The sequence below is a fragment of the Hipposideros armiger genome, unplaced genomic scaffold (genome assembly GCF_001890085.2).
Source record: "Hipposideros armiger isolate ML-2016 unplaced genomic scaffold, ASM189008v1 scaffold_17, whole genome shotgun sequence".
Taxonomy (NCBI): domain Eukaryota; kingdom Metazoa; phylum Chordata; class Mammalia; order Chiroptera; family Hipposideridae; genus Hipposideros; species Hipposideros armiger.
Window position 1 is genome coordinate 7,411,436 of NW_017731367.1, and position 18,155 is coordinate 7,429,590.

Consider the following 18,155-nt stretch of genomic DNA (forward strand, 5'->3'; position numbering starts at 1 on the left):
GATGGATGGATGGATGATGGATGGATGGATGATGAATAAACACATTGCTTGGCGGCAGCAGGAGGTGGGAACTGGCCAATGTAACTTTCCCAGAGCACTGAGGAGCCGGTGCCTGGGACAGGCAGGGCTGTGATCTATGTCCCACAAGGGAGCATCCACCTGGCTAAGCCCTCACCCTCACTGCTCACTTTCTCTTCTCTCACCATCCTTGTCTCTCTAAGGAGCTCCATCCACTCCAGAGGGGACCCACACCCCTTATCTCATGTCTTCATGCCACCACCACCAACAGCAGACCCCAATGACTGGCTGGGGAGGGGCACTGGAGAAGGAGCCTGCAGGTCATGGTCAGGGGTGCAGGACACACTCACCAGGTCATTGCCACTGGCGATGGACAGAGAGAGAGGGGAGTGGCCACTCCACAGCAGGCTGGTGTTCGCTCGGTGTGACAGCAGCAGCCGGACGACGTCCCTGGCACACTGCATGGGGACAGCAGGTCAGAGAGGCCCCGGCTCCCGGGAGCACCTGGCCCAGACCATTAACTCAGACGCTATACCATCACGTGGTCACGTGAGTGCCATTTCCTCCACGCCAGCACCCTCCCTGGCACCGAGAGCTCTGAATTCTGGATAGATTGTGTATGGGGGGGGTCCTCAAACTCAGAAGATGTTTTCTATACATTTGTCACTCCTGATGGGAAACAGGAAGGACAAGTGACATGTAATTGATTTAAAGCTTGTTTTAAAAGCAGGGGGGCGAGTCAGGAGCATACGACCATCGTAGCGGGGCCAGGTGCTGAGCAGGTGTGGCCCACAGACAGCGGTCCCGCAGGACACAGCGTGAGAAAGCCAGCATGGCTGGGGGGCCGTGGGCGCCCTCCCCGCCGTCCCCTCCTCCTCGCCCTCTTCTCCCCGAAGGGCTCGCAGGGGACACCTTTGTGGCACCTTCCCCCACCAGGACCCTGCCCGTCAGGCTCCTGCGCTGAGCACTCTGCTGGCTCTGCCCCCCATCTGCAGGTGTGTGCCCCGTGCTATGGCCCGGCCTCCGTCCAAGCCCACACCCCTGCCCGGCCTCACTGGCCAGGCCAAAGCCGTGCCAGCTGAAGTCTGCTGGGGGCTCCTGGGAAAGCATCCTCTCATTCCTCTCCCCGCCGGAACGCAGAGGTGATGGCTGGACTGCTGCAGCCCCCGCCTCTCAGCATGGCCATCTGTCCTTGACTTAATCACAATGTCACCCCTAATGCCTCCTAACTTGGCTTCCCCGTAACTTTTCCAACTCTGAGATCAGTACAAAGGACACAGGCGTGTGACACGGTAAGCAGTGTGTTCAGAGTCCAGGCCTCGTGCTTCCTGGTCCAGGGCCTTGGCCAGCCTGGCTCTCTGGGCCTCGCTGTCCCCATTCCTAGTGTGGGCCCCATGGCACCCTTCAGAAGGCTCTGGTCAGGGTGGTGGATGGGCCCCAGGAGGCTTTAACGTGTGGGGCGCTCTGAAGCAGGGAGGCCTGTGAGTGTCCCCCACCCTTCCCAGCACGGCCCAGGTGCCCCCCTCACACAGGTCCTCACACTGCCGTGTCAGGGTGTCACGCGTGGTCATCACCCTGTGCGGTGAGGCCGGCTGCTACTGTCATTTTACAGGAGCCTAAGCTGAGCTCAGTTTCCTATGTGCCCACCTGGCCACTCGGCTTCCTGTCCCTGGGGGTTAATCCCCAAGGCCAATGAGGCAGTGCTGCACGGCCGGAGGGACGGGTCACCGCTAGGGACCGAGTCAGAGGCTGGCTGAGGAGCACAGGACAGTTACAGCCGAGGCCAGTGTATACAGGCATGCGTGTGGACGCGTGTCCCTAACTGTGCTCTGAAACAACACTGTGACAGACCTGTCAAGTGCAGATGACACTGTGATGCACCCATCACGTGCAGTGCCTTCTGATAGTTCGTGTTGTGTTTTAACCTATTATTCTTTTGTTGTGGACAGAAGCCATCCCATCCATCTGAAACCCACTCGGGCAGATGGCCTAGGGGGGCCGACACCCCAAGGTCTGCCCCTTAGCCCAGCCTGGCTCCCACCAGGGCTCTTGACTCATGGCACTGCCCCCAACACATCCAGACACACACGCACACAGGCACGTGCACACATGTGCACACACATACTGACCTATAAATACAAGCTCACACATGTGCACACACATGCTGTCCTATAAGCACAAGCTCACACACAGACACACACACACACATGTACACTCTCATGTACACGTACCTACGTGGGCACATCCAGAGCACATGCACACACACAGCTCCCGCCTGCCCAGGAAGGTCCCCGCTCACCTTGGCACTGTCCTCCCGCTCACAGGCCACGTGCAGAGCCGTCCTGCCCCCCTCGTCGGGGACAGACGTGTGCCCGCTGTAGTAGGTGCTGGGGGGGCCTGCTTCATTGTTGAGCTTCAGGCTTGAAGGCAACAGGTCCAGCTGTGTGCACGCAGAGGGGTCAGGGCCTGGCGCCCGAGCCTCTCCCCCAAGTGCCCTGAGACCTGCCACCTGCCCGACCAGGCAGGGCCGCGAGCGAACAGGCCCACATTGAGGAGCGAGGGCCTTCCTCCCACACTGTGGTCTGAGGCAGCACTCTCCTCCGAGGGTGCCCTGAGCTGCCCGACACCCACGTGGTCCCCGTGGTTCTCGGCCCTCCCTGGGGCTCTCACACGGGCAGCACACATGCTGCCGAGGACCCAGACAGCTCTGAGGTGCAGAAGTCATCAACCTCATTCGGGACAAGTGAAAGGAAGTGAACTTTCCAACTAGAGGATGACGTTGTATACAGGGCCCCCGGCCCCCCAGGCCCCTGGCACCCCGCTCGTCCCACCAGGTGGCAGGTGGCGCACCTTGACTAGTCTGCACACGTCGTCCTGGTCCGCCGCCCTGGTGTCCACATCTGTGATGGCGTGGAGCAGCAGCTCTGTTATCCGGATGCCCTCCTTGCCGGGAAGGGCGGCCGCAATGTGGAGGGGGGTCAGGGCCCCCAGCTGCAGAGGAAACATGGGGGACCATGAGGATGCAGTTCCCGGTGAGCCACCCCCCGCAGTGCCAGGGCAGTGAGGGCTTGTCCAGGGCGGGAGCCCCCTGCCTGCCCGAGATGCCCGCAGCCCTGCGTCCTCGCCGGCCCCATCGTGCCAGACGACAATGAGGCCCGCCCACGGTGGACCATGGACATGTCCGTTCCAATTGATAAGATGCTTCGCCTGCCATCGACAGGAGTGCAGGCCCTGGTGAGCCAGCTTCTGTCATGACTGTCCACACCTTCTTCTAAGAAGGGCCCCTGTCCTCCCTGCCAGGCCCTTGTTCAGGTACCACCACACAGACGGCCACACAGCTCCCAATGCCAGGCCCCACCCCGGCCTGTCCTCCACCCACGGCAGCCTCCAGCCGTCGGCTGAGAGAGTCACTGGCTGGGTCAGCACTGGCTACACGGAGACAGTGGGGGACCCGGTCCCGGAGGGAGCACAGCCAACTCGGAGAGAGACCCCTGCCCAGAGCACACAGGGTGCACCTCAGGCCCAGGTGGAGGACTCAGCAACCCCCAAACAGGACGACGCTGTACAGAGACCCCGGGAACAGGAAGGGGGGCCCTTGGAGGAAGGCTGGGAGGACGCTCAGAAACCAATGGCATTAGTGCGCTGTGCCCAGGGAGGAGCAGGCAGTCTCCGGGCACCTGGTAATGCCACTCAAACATCTTACTAAAGCAGGACTTCCCTTCAAAAGATGAGCATAAACAACAGATTCTTGATTGGGGAAGCATGGATGGCGGATGGATGGTGGATGGATGGATGATGTATATGGACGATGGATGGATGGATGAGTGAGTGATGTCTGTGATGAGTTTAAAGGCTATAACCTTAGTCAGTTTCAAAGTTGGAGTGCAATCAGTAAACTTCAAAAGTTATTGTGAATTATCCTGGGTCTTACAAAAATTCTGCTTTGCTGCACTACTTGACCTTATACTCACTCAGAAGACAAGGAAAGAAAAGGCCTGACCGAGGGGCCAGGAAGGTGAGAGCTGCCTGCCACTGACAGTAGCTGCAGCCAAACAAAACCTTTGCACCGTCACCACTTCTGAGTGCAGCAAATGGCCTAAGTGACCGTGGGGAGCGGGGCTCTCAGAACCGGGGAAGGAGAGAGAAAGTGCTGCAAATTTCAAAACCAAATGCTCTGACCTCACATTATGAGTGGCCGTCTGCAGCCTGCCCCTCCCGCCTCGCTCCCCACACCACGGGCCCTACCTGGGGGAACCCTACCTAGGGGAGGACCCTACCTCAGGGGCCTACCTTGGGGGCCCTACCTTGGGGGCCCCTACCTTGGGCCCACCTCACGGGGGAACTGGATCTTGGTCCTGGCGCCTTTCTCCAGCAGCAGCGTCACCCCGTCCACGTCCCCGGCCTTCACGGCGAAGAACAGGACCTGCAGGGGCACGCGGCACAGGTTGGGGTCAGCGCCTCGGTGCAACAGGAGCTTGATGGTCAGCCATCTGTTTCTGTGCCTGGAAGGATTAGCGTGACATGGTCACAGGCTGCAGCAGAGGCACAGGCGTGGCCTGGACAGCACCCCCGGTCGGGACCGGTGCTCCCCAGGGCAGGATGCTCCTAAGGCCCTGAGCTCCAGGGTCCTGCCGTCTCAAGACCTCAGGCCCCAAGCCAGGGGCCAGGACAACCCGTCCGTCGCCAAACCATCCTAAGCAGGCCAGTCAGCCAAGCGCAAGTCCAGCTGTGGCCTGCCTGGCTTCAGCCCTGGGGGTCACTCCTCACAGAGGTCACCTCCTGGGGTGGCTGTGAGGTGACGACCTAGAACGCAAAGGGCACAAGGTTGTACCGTGCACAGCAGATGTGCACATGCACACTGCACACACATATCTCACACACACACACACACACACACACATCGACACACATACACATACTGGCACACACACAGTCACATGCATCTTACTAGGCACACAGAGCCGGCCCCAGGGGCAGCTGTGCTGAGACCTGGGGGCCGTGTGAGCCTCGGGTGGGCGGGCTGGGATGGCAGTGAGACGGTCGGGAAGGGGAGTGCCTGTGGTGAGGAGCCGAGCAGGCGGTGAGATGGCCGCGGGCGCAGGCAGGTGGCAGGTGTGGCTGATCCTGACGACCCCGCCAGCAGCACAGAACCAGGGTGGGGAGGTGAGAAGTCTCTGGAGAGGCCAGGTCTATCTAGAGGAGCAGCTCTCAAACTCCCTGATCTCAGGGCCCCTTTCCACTCTTAAAATTCTTTGAGGACCCCAAAGAGCGTTGGTTTACATGGGTCCTATCCTTCTGTGTCTACTGCATTACAAATTAAAACTGAGACATTTTTCAAATACTCACTAATGCATTTAAAAAGTAACGGTGACAAACCCAGTGCACTTTACATAAAATATTTCTCTGGAAAATGTGCTTTGCTGCCCGGGAACCCTGCCCCGCGAGGGGTCTAAGCCCGAGGACGCCCGTGATGTCCGGACTTGGTCGTGCGGACACAAGTGCCTCACTGAGATGGTCCCAAGGCTGACCCGGGTCGTACACAGTGTGTGCTGGGTGAAAACGCTGCAGTATGATTTTCCCTTGAGAGCTGGGGTGTCATTCCTGGCAAAACACACTGTCAACTGTCCTCGTAAAGCAGAAGGCTGACCGTGTCCAGAAGAGAGAGTGACCGCCATGTGCCAGCCACCGTTCTTTCCCACGGTGGCCTGTGGGGAAGGACGGCGACCGGGCAGCTCCAGCCACGGAGCACTGCCTTCCTCCGCAAAGCCCCCCCTGCGGTGTGAGGGACACGTGCTTTGCGCGTCCTTCCCTCGGCGCACATGCTTAGAGCATGGGCTGCACGGTTGGGGTTTAATAAACGGGTCAGTCCTGCTGCTCCGTCAAGTGCATTTCCAAGTGAGACACATTCTCTTGTGCACGTGTGGACGTGTGAAGGAATGTGGTGTTGCTGTCACCCAGCTGTCACCCAGCTGTCACCCAGCTGTCAGGATCATGATGAGAACACTTTCAACCTCGCAGACTCCCAAAGGGTCTGAGACACCCAGGGGTACATGGGCCACACTCTGAGAACAGCTGGTCTAGACTGCCAGGGCAGGGGTGTATGTGTGTGTGGGGGCAGCGAGTGTGTGTCAGTGAGTGTGAGGCCCTGTGTGGTGCCCACCGCCCATGGGCCTGTCCGGGGCACAGTTCCTGGACTCCATGCCCACCCGTCCTGCTGTAGCCAGGCCCCCAGCACTGAGCCGCCAGAAGGGGCCACCCTGAGCCCCCATGGAGATAAGGCGCAGAAGAGCCACCGCAGCTTCCCTGCAGCCTCTGAAACACGCCCCTCGGCGGCCAGGGGAGGGGTGCTGAGCACCCCCCTTCCCTCCTTCCTGCCACCACCCACACGCCAGCCACCTACTCGATCATGGAAAGCGCCATCTTTCTCATGGTGCCCTTGTCTGAGCTGGTTTCACCAAAGGAGGGGACGTTGAGCACGCTGTGCGCCCGGGCGCTCTTCTCCAGGACGTCCTGTGAGAGCTTGAGGGACAGGTTGTACACACACAGGTTGGACTCGAAGTTTGTCTCATGGCTGCACAGCGTGCACCTGTCCAGGTTCCCCAGCACGTCGTCCAGGTCGCTGACGCTGCCCTTGGGCGATGTGGACTCCCGTCTCTGGGGGCCGCCCCTCGGGCTGACGAACTCCTGGCTGCCTTGGGCAGGTACCAAGTGAAGTGAGTCCGATTTGCAGAACGCGGAGGAATGGCTTTGAGTTGCTGAGAGTTTTGGAGCTTCCTTTGGAAAGTACCAAAAAATATATGTATGTACCATTAGAAGGAAGAATTAGAGTGCCAGCCCCATTACACACCTCCTGCAGCAACGGCCTGAGCTCAGTGGGGAGCGGCCTTCAAGGCACCTGGGCTGACAATGCTGATGCGGTTCTGCCCCGTGCCTTCCCGGGGACCCTCAGAGGGGGCGCACACGCCTCAGGGCATCGCGCACAAACCCAGGCCACACAGCGGCCACCAGCCACACGCGTGACTGAGCGCCCAGAGAAAGACCTGCCCAGGACTGGGCCCAGAAGTGTGAGGACACCACAAAGCCTGTACAATGTCCCCGCAGTGGCCGTCATACTGGCCACGCACTGCAGGGAGAGACTCGAGACACACCAGATTGAACGAAGGGCAGTATTAAAGCTAGCTCCCCCTTTCACTTTGTCTGTGTGGCTTAAGTCATTCGCGGGCCTCCGTTGTGGCTCTGAGGCGGCTCTGAGGTGGCACCGCCCTCCACCCCGGGCCCACAGCCTCCCTTCCCCAAGGGTGGTCCCTGGACCAGCATCAGCACCGCCAGCAACGCATGCTCCTGGGCCCCACCCCCGACCCACGGAGGCAGAAATGCCGGGGGTGGGGCCACATTAGTTTTCATGATTGTTTTTTCAGTAAAGGGCCAGATGGTAAATAGTTAGGGTTCTGGGGGCCTGGGAGCCTCTGTTCCAACTACACAAGCCCAGCCCCACGACACAGAGCAGCCTCAGGTGCTACATAAGGGGCGACACGGCCGCCTTCCCACACGGCTTCATCGACAAGGACAGCCCTGCACGGGTGCCCCCACACTCAGGCCCCTCGCTACTGGGCAGTGCAGGGGGCAGAGCCCGCGGAGGGGGACAACAGCCAGCTTCTCCGAGAAATGGTGCTGGGGGACAGACTGAGGAGGCCTCGCCTATAAGCAGCGTGTGGACTTGCGTGAATGTGGGTTCATTTAAGCCCCTTCTAAGGGGACAGTTATGAGAGAGCTGGGGAACTGCACACTGATGAGGTAGCAGCAGACATTAAGAAAAGACCGTGTATTTTTAGCTGAGATAATAGTGAAGGGGGGCGGGAGAGAGGGAGAGAGAGAGAGAGAGAGAGAGAGAGAGAGAGAGAGAGAGAGAGAGAGAGAGAGGTATCTTTAACTGGGGACACACACACGTCTCCAAGGCTGAAGCCACCTGCTGGGGAGCTCACTCTGAAGTGACACACACTGGGAGTCAGGGTGGGGCGTGTGGACGAGCCCTCTGGGCGACGGGTCCACAGAAATTTATGGCACTGTTTTCTTTTATGTATGTCTAATATTTTTCAGAATGAAAAATGTAACAACAAAGTAAGGGAGCAATTTCTAATTTTAAGACCAGAATTAAGAGGCCCCATGAATGGGCCCCTGATTCCTTCAGCAAGAACGAATTTCCTCCAAGTGAATGAGGACTCCTCTGGGTACGGGGTCCCCGAGGACCATCGGCCCCCGCCCCCCAGGATGGGGTGCTTCGCGCCCGTCCGCCCACCCTGCCCCTTCCCCGCTGGCTCCATGCACACCCCTGAGCCCATGCCCACAGCCCCGGGCTGGAGAGGCTGTCCAGTCCCGGACGCTCCCACTTGAAGGACCGCCTTGGTTCACAGGGCCACCTTTGACCTCGAAAGTCAGTCACTCTTGTAAGTGAACAACTTCTGACTAAGAAAAACAGAGTATACACACCAATTAGGCACAAATTAATGCTGCTATAAAACCAAAGCAGGTATCACAGCCTTGGTTTCCAAACCCTCCCCCTTCAACCTTCTGCCACATTCTCATCGGCCCAGTTGCTCATAGCACAGCGTCTGGAAACGGCCAGAGTCACGATGTCCTCGAGAGCTCGAGGAACGAAGAAACATGGAGGCACACGGGCTGCAGGCTAAACCTGCACCCAGGACCCCCCAGGGCAGCGGCTCTGGGCCTCCTCCCCACGGGCACCTCTCACCATGAGGTCAGGCTCGTGGCCTCCAAGCTGCCACCCAGGACTTGAACTTGAGAAGTGGGGACAGATGGAGTGTCTGGCAACCCAAGGAACTCTGCCTGCCGGGGGCACAGGTCAGGGTAAGTAAATACCTTCCTTAGAGAAAGAGCTTCAAGTGATTGGGAGGATGTGAAAGACGAACAGAGACTCGTCTGACCAAGGGGACATTTTCCAGGTTGCAGTCCCCACCCCAGCACCCCACAGGAGGGCCCCCAGAGCACCATGAGAGGAAGCCCTCAGCCCTTCCGAAGGCTTCTTGGTGGACATCTGTCCCAGGCCCAGCCGGCCTCGCGTGGCGGCCAGTCAGGGTCCAGGGTCTGCTCCCAAGGGTGGGGACCTCCCCCGCAGGTGCAGCCTGTCTGCCCACGCTCAGGAGACGTGGATACCACGTTTGCCCTGCACCCCAGAGAGCTAGGCCCTGCACTGTGACTGGTCCCCGAGCCTGAACTGGGATGAGGTCGGATGTAAGAGGGTGCCATGGCCGAGCAGAGAACAGTTTGGAGGTTCCTCAACTGACGAAACACAGGACGATGACGTGACCCACCATTCCACATCTGGGTGCAGTCACGTGCCGCTTAATGACACAGACACATCCTGAGAAATGTGTCTTTAAGTGATTTCGTTGTGCGAACACCACGGAGACACACACACCTGGATGGTACGGTCCATGGCACATCCAGGCCCTACGGTACATCGCCGGCGTACATGCATTGGCATTGGCCCGAATGCCATCACGCGACACATGACTGCATGTCCCCACAGCTCCCAGAAGCAGGGTGCAAACCGGCACTTGCCCAGGGACGTCCAGACAGCACAACTCACAACAGGCAGAGGTGGGCCTCCTACCCACCCTCCCACGGTGTCCCCTTTCCTGAGGACCCCTTTTCTCCAGGAGGGGTCTTGGGCCCCGAGATGCTATGCACATGGCTCGTAAGGATGCATGTCCGTGGGCGACCTGGCAATGAGCTCGGAACACCTGTGTGGGTGTGCAGGCCCCGCCTGCTTCCTGCTACCCCCACTCTCATCCCCACCAGGACCTACTGTCATTTCACTCCATCCGAACCTGGTCTGTACAAGGAGCGGGAGGCTGGCAGGCAGCTGGGACGAGAGACAGAGGGATGGACGGTGGGGGGTAGGGGACAGGAGGATGACGGTACGCTGAGCCAGGCCGCGGGAGCCGACAAGCTGACCTGGGACTTGGGCACCGTCCTCTCGGCGATGTTGGGCTTGAAGGACCTGGCCGGGTAGTGCAGGAGGAAGCACATGCTGAGTGGCGTGACGCCCTCGTCCGTACACTTGTTCACATCGGCCCCGCTGTCCAGCAGCAGGCTGACGATGTCAGCGTGACAGTGAACCTGGAGGGAGAAGACCAGCCTCAGGAGGAACACAGGTGCCCTCAGCAAAGAGCACGAAGGGCACCTGACACTCACTTGGGAGGCGGCTTCCTCCAGTAAGGCCCCGTGCCAGGTGTGAACTGGGAGACAGTGACACAAGCTCTCACTTGGGCTTGGCAAAGGGGCGTCAAGCGTGACTGAGGCATGAGAAGATCGGCATTGCCCCCAACCCCTCTCTCCACTTGACCCTGCACATCCCACGTGGGGGCTGGGAGGACAGTGGTTTCACAGAGGGGGGAGGGGCTGTGGGGAGGGGAGGGTGCCATCGCCAGGGCCCTCAGGGGTCCAGGCTCCTGCAGGGTGGCCATGCAGCCAACACAGGCTCGGGAAGCGCGGAGGGGTGCTCACAGCGGCCGCAGCAAGTACAGTGTAGCCCTGCGCGTCGGCCACATCGGGGCTGGCAAGGCCATCCCTCAGGACCCCGTAAATCCAGTCGTAGTCCCCTTCCTCAGCCTTCAGGATCATCTGCCTAGAAAGCTGCTCCCTGGGCCCATGGCGCGCGAAGCCACTCCGGTCCCCCTCCAGGATGGCGCCCATATTCCAGCTGGTGTGCTCCTTCTTGTTCCTGGCAACACAGAGTGGCTCTGGTCCCAAAAACTGACCACCCACAGGGCCACCTGAGCCCCTCCCTGCCACACGTCCTTCCCAAGGGTCTCGCCCCGCCCCCCTGAACTGCCCCTGGCCGTCTTCCCCCCCTCACCCTGAGCTCCAGGGGCTGCCTCTCTGGCCAGCCATGGTCAGCATGGACGTGGTGCAAGGGTGGGACGCGCGGCCTGCAGGTGAAGAGACTCAGGCCACACGTCTGCCCTGAGCAGATGGCTGCAAGGAGGCCCCGTGCGTCCCTGACTCATCCAGTCCCTCCGCGTGTGCTGGGAAAGGGGCTCTCCCAGCAGCCCCGCGGGGAAGGCCAGGCACACGCAGGCCAGCACTCGGCACTGAGCACCCACTCCCACCTCTGCGCATACACGTTCCCGCTTCGGCAGAGAACAGGCCAATTCCCGTAGCCCATTCACCACACACACCGAAGCCTCCTGTGTGCACACAACCTCCTTCATGGTCGAGAACCTGTGGTTTATGGTAGTTTCTGTACCCAACAGTCACCAGTGGTTACAGGCTCAGCTCATGTCTGCACAATGGATTGATCAATGAATGGATGAATCCATGGATGAATGGATGGATGGGTGGGTGGATGGATGGATGATGGACAAATGGATGGGTGGATGGATGGATGCCTAAGTGGCTACTTGCGCTCACAAAACATGCATTCTAAAATTGTTTAGTGATATCTGAAGACAAAGTTTAAGAAAGGGATTAAAATATTCCTGAAAATCTTAACTTAAAAAAGACAGTTTTCCTTTGGTGGCTGCTAACTTTCCCAGGGCTGTGGGTGTGGAGCACCTGTGGAGAGCGACGGAGCAGCTCCGGCTTTCCCCAGCCATCTTTGGAGAAGCCAGTGCCCGGCCACCCCCAGTCCTCTCTGGCCCTGCTCTCCCACCCTTGGTTCTCTGGCCAGATCTGAGTTAAGACATCATGGAAATAACAGTCCCTTCTCTTCTGTGGACCTTGTGCGGGGCTTGACCATCTAGTCAGACAGGACCCTGCAGAGGCCGGGGCACTAGCTCTGACCTACATGTCAGGACCATGCACAGGTCCCAGGGCCACAACGGGCAGTCAGCCCTGTGGGCTCAGGGGTTGACCCCACTGCATGGCCCCTTTCAGACCCAACTCCGCCCTAGGGCCTGCCCTGGCTCCACGCCCACCGAGCAAGCTCCTGACCACTCCTCGCCCTGCTCGCAGCAGACCAGCGAGATCCGGGATCCCCAATCCCCTGCCTGGCTCCCCACAGCTCTCCCGCACTCAGGGCACACGCACAGTCCTGCCCACAAGTGCTGGCGCCCCTTTCCCGCCCCCTTCTCCATGCCATTGAATCAGTCCGTTGGAAAGAGCAGCGTATTTGCTCTAACCTGACAGCCCTGAAAGCCACGCAGCCCGGCGCCAGGGACCGTCAGAAGAGGGCGAAGGCGTCCGCCAGACCTCGGATGAGGATGAATGGCTTCACTGATTACCTGAACTTGTAAGCTTGCTTCTGCATTTTGACCATTAAAGGGGTCTCGTTTCTGATAAACCAGGGCTCTCCGTCCTCATCAAGCGGAGGGACGTCGTGGCGGAGGACCCAGGCGTCCAGGTCTCGGCGCAGAGAGCGCGTCAGGGGCATGTGGCTGTGGTCTGTCGAGTAGATGTGCATTTCTGGAGGCAGAGTTAGGGCGTCGTCCAGCAGAAGCCGCTTATAGTCATAGAAAAACGGGTCCTGGTCCTCATGCAGGTCCCACTGCATGGTCTCCTCGTCCGAGAGGCTGAGGGTGGCGGGACGGTGTGTAAGGAAGCCCTTGAACTCGGGGTGCCTGCGTAGGGAGAAGCTGCTGGGCATCTCCACGCACAGCTTGACCAGGTGCTCCCGGATCCACAGCCCCACGTCCTGGCTGCCGTCAGGGTAGGTCTCGATGCCCGGCCCGAACCGCTCATCCGCTCTGTACAGCCCCTGCAAAACAGACCCAAGCGGGCAGGGGAGGGAACTCAGTGCGGCGGCCTGCTTTGCCACCAGATTCTTAAAATCAAAAGAAGAAAAATATCCCTAAGAAATGTATGCATTCGCACAACAGGTATTCTCTGGGGCTTAGTATCCCCAGGCACAGGGACCGGAAGCAAACGTGTCGCTTGGGAACACCTGGTGGAGGTGGCGCTAAGGGCAGGGCGGGCAGGTGGGGATGTGACCGGGGCTCTCAGGGTGGAAGTGCTTTGGGATGCCACAAGGGGCTCGTTTCAGGGACCCCCCTGCAGCTCTAACACTGGGGCCCAGCTCAGGTACCCCCGCAGCCGGTGGGTGGAGGCACCAGGCACCAGGTGAGACAGGCCCCAGCAGGTGTGACAGGAGGAAGAGGAGCTAACCCTTTCTGCCCGTGAACCCAGCAGAACGCCACACTTCCTGGGTCTTTCTGGACGCTTCCGAGGGTGGAGAGGGAAGCGCCAGGTGGGCCGGACCAGGGACAGTGAGCGGCAACGGCCCCCACGACAAGGGAACCATCGCAGGACCAGAGTTCGCCCAAGGAGCACAGAGAAAGGCCCAGATTCCCAGGAAGTGATCTTTCCTGCGATGGTGTTGAAGGACGCCTGGAGGTCATGGGAGGGCACTGGACATACAGTGGCACATACATGTCACCCCCTGAGCTGTGCCCTCATCTGGGAACCGGAAAGGCAGCTCCTATCTCAGTTCTGCATCTGTTCCACATGCCCATCTGGGCATCTCTGGCGGCAGTCCCAGGGCTTGGCGCCATGGACAGGACAGGACGGAAGGCTTCGCTCTGCGTGGCCCCGCCCACAAGAAGCTCCCAGTCTAGAACAGGCGGCAGAAGATGAATGAGCAAAGCGCACTGAGGGTGACTGCATTGTGCATTGTGGGGGTGTGGGCCAGAATCTGCAGCATGACAATGGGACATGAAGTGCCACCAGAGTCTGTGAAAGTGGCCCAGGGGGGCAGGAGGGAGAGTGGGGTGTGGCGAGAGTGGGGGCAGATGGCGTGGGGAGATGCTCTGGAGGGGTAAGCCACAAGATTCATCTTGTGGGCCTGGAGGAAAGACTGAGGGCAGGGCAAGGAAAGGGGGCGCAGGGTGGGGGTGGCAGGCAGTGGGGCGGCAGCAGCTGCAGGTCTGTGCAGAGTCCAAGGTGCCTGTGTCCCTGAGCCAGGTGCTCCAGGTCTGGAAATCGAGTGTGAAGAACTAACCTGTCCTCAAAGCCCTAATCACAAATGCGGTCACACAGCACACATCATGGCAGCAAAAACTCTAATAAGCAGGTGATTAAACAAGGAGGGCGTGTCCATGGGATGCAACCTTTACATTTTCTGGTTTTGGTGTCTGTTTACTTTTTGAGCAAACAATCTCATCATCCCCAGGAAAGCATCCCACGATCACCGGCAGAACACGGCAGGATTTGTGAACAAGGCCGTGAGCGCCCACGCGGCCTGGGGGCCATCCCACGTCACCAGCCTTCCCACGAGAGGCAGGAAACTCAGGAGAGTGTGCTGCGTGGGAGGGCGGTGTGTGTGCATATTTATTCAAAGTCTGTAAATGCAAAGATAAGACTATAAAACATCAGCAATGACGAGGGAGGCATCAGAGAGAAGAGAAAAGGATAGACGCTGACTCCTGGGCATGGGGGCGGGGGTGGGTTTGCCAGATCTGACTTTGGGAAAATATCAATTTTTTTAACATAATTACAAAAAAATTTAAAGCAAGATTTTAACAATAGACTCCAAAAACATGAAAGCAAAACAACGCACCCATAGAATGGCTAAAACTTTAAAAGCTGACAATACCAAGTGTTGACGAAGATGTGCAGAGACTGGAAATAGCATATAGTGATGGCTGAAATGGACAATGCCTTTAAAAAGCACTAGGCAGTTTCTCATACATACCACACACTTAACACGTGATTGGTCCCTACTCACAGTATTTATCCAAGTGGAAATAAAGACTTAATGTCCACATGAAGACTGGCAATCAAAAGCTCTCAGCAGCTTTATTCACAGTAACCAGAAACTTGCAAGAACTCAAATGCGCAACTATTGGTGAATCAATAAAAAATGTCTTCTATCCGTACTCCATAATATAAAGAAATGAACTACAGAAATATGCATGAATCTCAAAAGAATCATGCCCTGAGCCAAAGAAACCAAAGATCAAATACTACGTACCGGATGATTCCATTTATATGAAATTATAGGAAAGGGGAAACTACAGTGATGAAAAATAAGTTAGAGGCTGGAGGGTGGGGGTGGGACCTGGGAGCATGATGTTTACACACGCACATACACAGAACCCCACATGGATGTGTGTGTGCACATAAACGGGGAACCACCCGCACGTCTGCCAGCCGGGGGCGGCTACCCCGCGGTGGACCCACAGTGGACTACTCAGCAGTAAGAAGCGGGAAGCTCTCCATTCACATAACTACACACATGAATCTCGGATGCATTTTGCAAAGTGAAAAACACTAACTCAAAGGCTACATATCCTGTGATTTCATGAACATGGCCTCATGCAAAGGCCAGGTTACAGGCAAAAAGGAATCGGATGAGGGCTGGGGGTGGAGGAGAGGCCTGGTACACAGGGGTGCAGAGTAACGTGCAGAGGAGCTGTTCTGAGTCTTGAGTGTGGTGGTGGTTACACAACTGTGTGCCTGTCAAAAACCTTCAGAACTGTATACTAATGTGGGTGAATATTACTGTACATGACGCTGTAATCAATAAAATAAGGAAAAAGGCGTCTGTATTTGCAAAACCAGGGATGTTCTCCAGGAAAAAAAGGGCAAGTTGAAAAACAATATACATAGAATGACACAGCTCACATATAAAAAGTAAATATTTAGATACATACAACTTGCTAATATCCCATCCCCTACTCAATAGACTTTCAATTTCCTCTCGTTTTGTTTTCATTTTCACTTCTATGTACCATATTATTGATACGATTATAATCATTAAAAATTAGAAACAAACAGAACCTAAATAGCGTTTTGTCCAGAGGCCTCACACACAGCAGCCCCGCCCCTCACCTGGAATCGACCTGCCTTTGTGTACATGGTGCCGTAGCCTTCTCGGGAGCTGAGGTAAAACATGCCGGTGAAACTGGAGCCGTCTGGCCACGTGTAGGTGCCAAAGCCATGACAGTGGTCCCGGTAAAACTGCCCGCGGTAGGACTGTGGACAGACAGCTGGGTGATGGGCATGTCGGAGAAGCTGCCCTTCACCACCCAGAGCCTTACAGGATGGCCTCCCAGCTGAGCCCCTGCCGGGCTAGCAATGGATGGGGACCATTGGAATGGTAGCCTCATGGGGTGCCTGGCCACAGCGTCCCCTTCAAGTTCAGGTGGCCAGGGTGACAGAGCTGGTCACCCAAATCATGCAGAGCAGGTGCCAGGTGGCCAGCCCCCAGTGCATGCTCCCCCGCCCTGGCACAGGTGGGGAGGTGAGGGAGGTATCAGAACTGCCCAGACATCCTGTCAGGAAAGAGGGCCCATGGCCGGGTTGCTGCCCACCTTGGGTTTGGGCAGCACCTGTCTCCAACCAGCTCTGGCCCCGGCTCAGCCCTCACCCTGCCCTGCTCCCGCTCCGGTTGAGGCAGCAGGCTGGCCTAGGAAGTGGGGGCCGCCAGCCTCGGGTCACCAGCTTGGCCCTGGTGGGGGCGGGGGCTGTGGGCCCTGGCTGGGAGCATGGGTGTGACTCTGATATTGAGGCCATGGATGTGGGCCTCTGTCTGTGTTAGGGGTGGGTCTACTGGAGCCAGCCCGTCCACTGGGGCTCCAGGAGGAAAAAAGACTGTGATGTCCCATCACCAGTCCCAACTGTCACGCATGTCAAATGGCTGCACCCCACACCGGAAGCAGGCTGGGTCGGCACAAGCTGGCTGTCCGTGCTCGCAGACCACTCTGCATGGAGGGGACGAGGCTGTGGCCTGCCTAGCGAACCTGCCCTTTCCTCTGGCAATTGAGACGACTCCCACAGGGTTTTCAGAGGCTGACCCTTGCCCCCAGGCACATGGGACCCAGCCTGGCCGCCAGAGGACTCCTGACCCCTGGCCTCAGCCTTGATTTGCGTTTGGCCACGGGACCCATCCCCAAGCCAGACAAGTGTCCTGCTGGGGACTTTTCTGGCTTCCAGTGTGTGTGACGCCACCCCTGGGGGCTCGCCAGATGACGGAAGGTCAGTTTTGCCAAAAAAAACACCCCCCCATGGAGATGGGGAGAGGGCGGGCCTGGTGGGTCTTTAGAACCTACATGGCCCCTGTGATGGCCTTTCAGTTACAAGAGCCAGCAAAGGCCCTCTTTGGTTTCAGCCAGGTCTAATTTGGGTTTCGTCGGTTACTCCTCCTGGCAGTGCCAGGGCACTAGGCTGGGAGCTGCCCGTCTTCTGCCAACATTCAATTTGTATGATGTCATGGGAGGTATAAGAGCCTACCCAACTAAAAAAATCCTGTTGCAAATCGCCTATGTAGGATGGCAGGAGGAACATTTAACCCTCAGCACGAGAGAGGGTTCTGTCCGCCCCAGCATCGGGGCGAACGTCTCCATGCTTTCCTCCACCCCTCCCCGGGCCTCTGCACAGACCGAGGCCTCATCTGACCAGCAGAGCAGACATGGTTGGTCCTGTGGGTCAAACACAGTTCACATGGTCAAGGTCACTGCTTGCGAGTGGCAGCCCTCTTCCTTCTGACCTCTGGGGCTCACAAGCCGCCATGGCCGCAACAAGCATTGCTCAGGGACCCAGAGGTCCCTGCCAGGCAGTCACAAAGCTGGCGCTTCACGTCAGTGCCCCCCTGCTGTGATCTTCCTCCCCGGGGAGAACCTGGAGTCAGGAGGACAGGTCCATGTGCCCAAACCTCCCACCACCGTGAAGGCAGCCCGACCACTGAGCAGCACATTGTTGGATAAAAGAAAACTGAGGACTAAAGAACAAATGCTGAATGACAGTCAGTGCTCGAATCACTAACGCCCTGGTGACCTGCATGCGTTGACAAGCTCAGCACCGGCTCAAGTCCCTGCCCCCACCTGTCCTGGTCACATGAGGTCTCGGGGCACTTTCCAGGCATCTCTCAGGTCTCAGGTAGGAGAGACATTAGCCTGGCAACCTTCCTGTTGATGGATCTGCGAGTTCACATGACAACCCTCTGAGTAGGAGGGAGGCTGGCCCTGCTGGCCAAGCCCTGGGGGGAGAGCGGAGGGAAGTCTCAGAAGCCAGTTACCTCGCCCGTGGGCCACGAGAATTCTCCACATCCCAACTTCATGTCCAGCCCGAACTGCCCCTGGTATACACAGCCGTCCCGCCACTCCTGCACACTTTGGGTGAGCTGGGTGTAGGCATCCTTCAGGTTCTGCTCACTAAGGGGGCCCTCGGACGTCGACGAC

General features: G+C 58.2%; 1 protein-coding gene across 1 annotated transcript in view; it reads right to left on the bottom strand.

Moving 5' to 3' along the window:
- The window catches only part of ANKMY1 (ankyrin repeat and MYND domain containing 1), a 37,265-nt gene that overhangs the window by 16,837 nt on the left and 2,273 nt on the right, over nucleotides 1-18,155 (bottom strand). The window contains exons 3-12 of the mRNA XM_019628381.1: nucleotides 17,993-18,155; nucleotides 15,808-15,951; nucleotides 12,264-12,736; nucleotides 10,546-10,762; nucleotides 9,994-10,158; nucleotides 6,419-6,792; nucleotides 4,349-4,520; nucleotides 2,869-3,009; nucleotides 2,318-2,458; nucleotides 369-476 (exon numbers count right to left, since the gene is read on the bottom strand). Coding sequence (XP_019483926.1) covers nucleotides 369-476; nucleotides 2,318-2,458; nucleotides 2,869-3,009; nucleotides 4,349-4,520; nucleotides 6,419-6,792; nucleotides 9,994-10,158; nucleotides 10,546-10,762; nucleotides 12,264-12,736; nucleotides 15,808-15,951; nucleotides 17,993-18,155 — 2,098 coding nt within the window. The remainder of the gene's footprint in view (nucleotides 1-368; nucleotides 477-2,317; nucleotides 2,459-2,868; nucleotides 3,010-4,348; nucleotides 4,521-6,418; nucleotides 6,793-9,993; nucleotides 10,159-10,545; nucleotides 10,763-12,263; nucleotides 12,737-15,807; nucleotides 15,952-17,992) is intronic.